This window comes from Amia ocellicauda, chromosome 3 (genome assembly GCF_036373705.1).
Source record: "Amia ocellicauda isolate fAmiCal2 chromosome 3, fAmiCal2.hap1, whole genome shotgun sequence".
Taxonomy (NCBI): domain Eukaryota; kingdom Metazoa; phylum Chordata; class Actinopteri; order Amiiformes; family Amiidae; genus Amia; species Amia ocellicauda.
Genome location: NC_089852.1, coordinates 45106634 through 45108809, shown reverse-complemented (window position 1 = coordinate 45108809; position 2176 = coordinate 45106634). Strand labels below are relative to the sequence as shown.

Below are 2176 nucleotides of genomic sequence, written 5' to 3'. Positions count from 1 at the left end.
TTTTTTAATGTTTTTAAAATAAGTTCATGTATTTTATTGGCAACTGTCAGGGCATGTACTAAACAATCAGAAACACACAGGAGACCAATACGCATACAGATCTACAAGGTACCTCCCATCACCACCTTGGGGTACAAACAGTGACATCATTTATAATACTGTATCTGTCGCAGCATATAAATATGATTCACTCATCTGAGTAGAACAAAATACCACATAAAGTGCTTTTATTATAGAACAGGACAATCAGATGTCTCACGTCCTGATGCTTATAAGTTTATTATTATAATTATATGTGGTGAGTATTATTATTTTCATTCTATTACTGTTATTTGGTGTCTGTATATGTTGGTTGCCTAAAACATTGTAATTAAGCATATTACTAATTACTATTATTATCACTGATTGACTGAGTGTTAAAATGATTTTCTAGAAATACACAGTAGAGAAAATAAAGACTCTCCTTTATAATATAAGCTGTACTTGAGACATTTATGCAGTCTGCATGCCATCAAATCGATAACTAAGGAATTGGCTGGAAATACATTATAATAAGACATTACAGGAAGACTCAACATTTTAATACTGATTTGTATATTTAGCACTTAAATATTGGGCAAAACTTGTAACCATATCGAACTGAATTGTTGGAATATATATTGATGCAAAAGAGACATACTTGTATGCTGGGTTCATAGACTGTACATACAATGCAGTACACCGTACACTTATGTACACATTTTTAATGGCTGAAATGTTTTTGCAAAGAAATACTTGGGCATTCCTGTGAAAGATCAATGTCCATTGCACATGTGCCCATATGGTATTCTCGTGTTAATATTAAACTAAAATTAAGGTAATTACTTTTGTAATTATAGATGAGAGTTTGAAGACTGAAACCTGCCCATGAACTCCCCGAATTCAACACTTCCTCTGAATGCTATGTTTGTTCAGCCTCAGTTCTTTTATATCAGTGGCTTATATAACCTACCAAATGCAAAGTATTACTATATTTTCTTGTGCTTCGTTTATGTGGTAACTATAATAGGTAATTCCTTCATCCTGTTCATTATATACATGGAGCGTAGCCTTCACACCCCTAAGTATGTTGTCGTTTGTAATTTAGCTATAGTTGATGTTTGTAGCAGCACAGCAATTATACCAAAGATAATTGACACTTTCCTCTTTGATTCTCAATTCATCAGATATGAAGCTTGCTTGGCCAATATGTGTTTTGTACTTTTCTTCTCCGCCATGCAGTCGCTTATTCTTGTTGTACTAGCCTATGACAGGTTTGTTGCTATATGCTTTCCACTGAGATATCACAACATTATCACCAATACTTCGATGATTGTGATTTTAGCAGTAATGTGGGCTATTGCAGCACTAGTGGCAATTACAGCCACACTTTTATTTACCAGATTGTCCTTTTGTAGATCTATAGTGATAAACAGCTATTATTGTGATTATGGACCTGCAATTAATCTGGCTTGTAATGACATTTCTCCAAGTTTCATAATGGGAATATTTGGAACAACAATATTTTTTGTCGCCCCAGTTGCAGTGATTGCGTTATCTTATGTATGTATTATATTTGCACTGTTAAAAATTGCAACACAGGAGGGACGTCTGAAAGCCATGCAAACCTGTACCTCCCACCTAATTTTGGTGGCAATTTTTTACCTTCCAATTTGTGCCACTTATATTTCCACATTGAGCTCCACCATTCATCCAAATGCCAGGATAATTAATACATCCTTGGCTTGTGTCATTCCACCAATGCTGAACCCTATCATTTATTCTTTAAAAACAGAGGAAATCATGTCAGCAATAAAAAAGCTTTACAGAAAAGGGAACAAGCTAAATTCACATGCAATAGAATAATAACTGGAGAGAATAAGTGCAATAACAAGTAGATTTTTAAATATATATAAACTGTGGTTGTAAAACAAATCACTGGTAACATAAGCTGTAAGAGAAAGAGAGGATAAACACTGAATGATGTCTAGTGGGATGAAGTAATTCCTAAGCAAAATGTAAAATTGTGTTAGAGAATAAGTACAATAACGTGGGCTTTCAAGATGTATGCACAATGTGGCTTTAAATCAAATTAGTGAAGTTAAATGTTTTTAGTCTGGTAATATACACTGATAGAGAAAGTGAGGATGAAAACTGA

General features: G+C 33.8%; 1 protein-coding gene across 1 annotated transcript; it reads left to right on the top strand.

Moving 5' to 3' along the window:
* Positions 1-906: 906 nt before the first annotated feature.
* Positions 907-1884, top strand: LOC136747172 (olfactory receptor 1E16-like). Its single transcript, XM_066700129.1, has one exon. It carries the CDS (start codon positions 907-909, stop codon positions 1882-1884), a length of 978 nt encoding a protein of 325 aa, XP_066556226.1.
* The last annotated feature ends 292 nt before the right edge of the window (positions 1885-2176 follow it).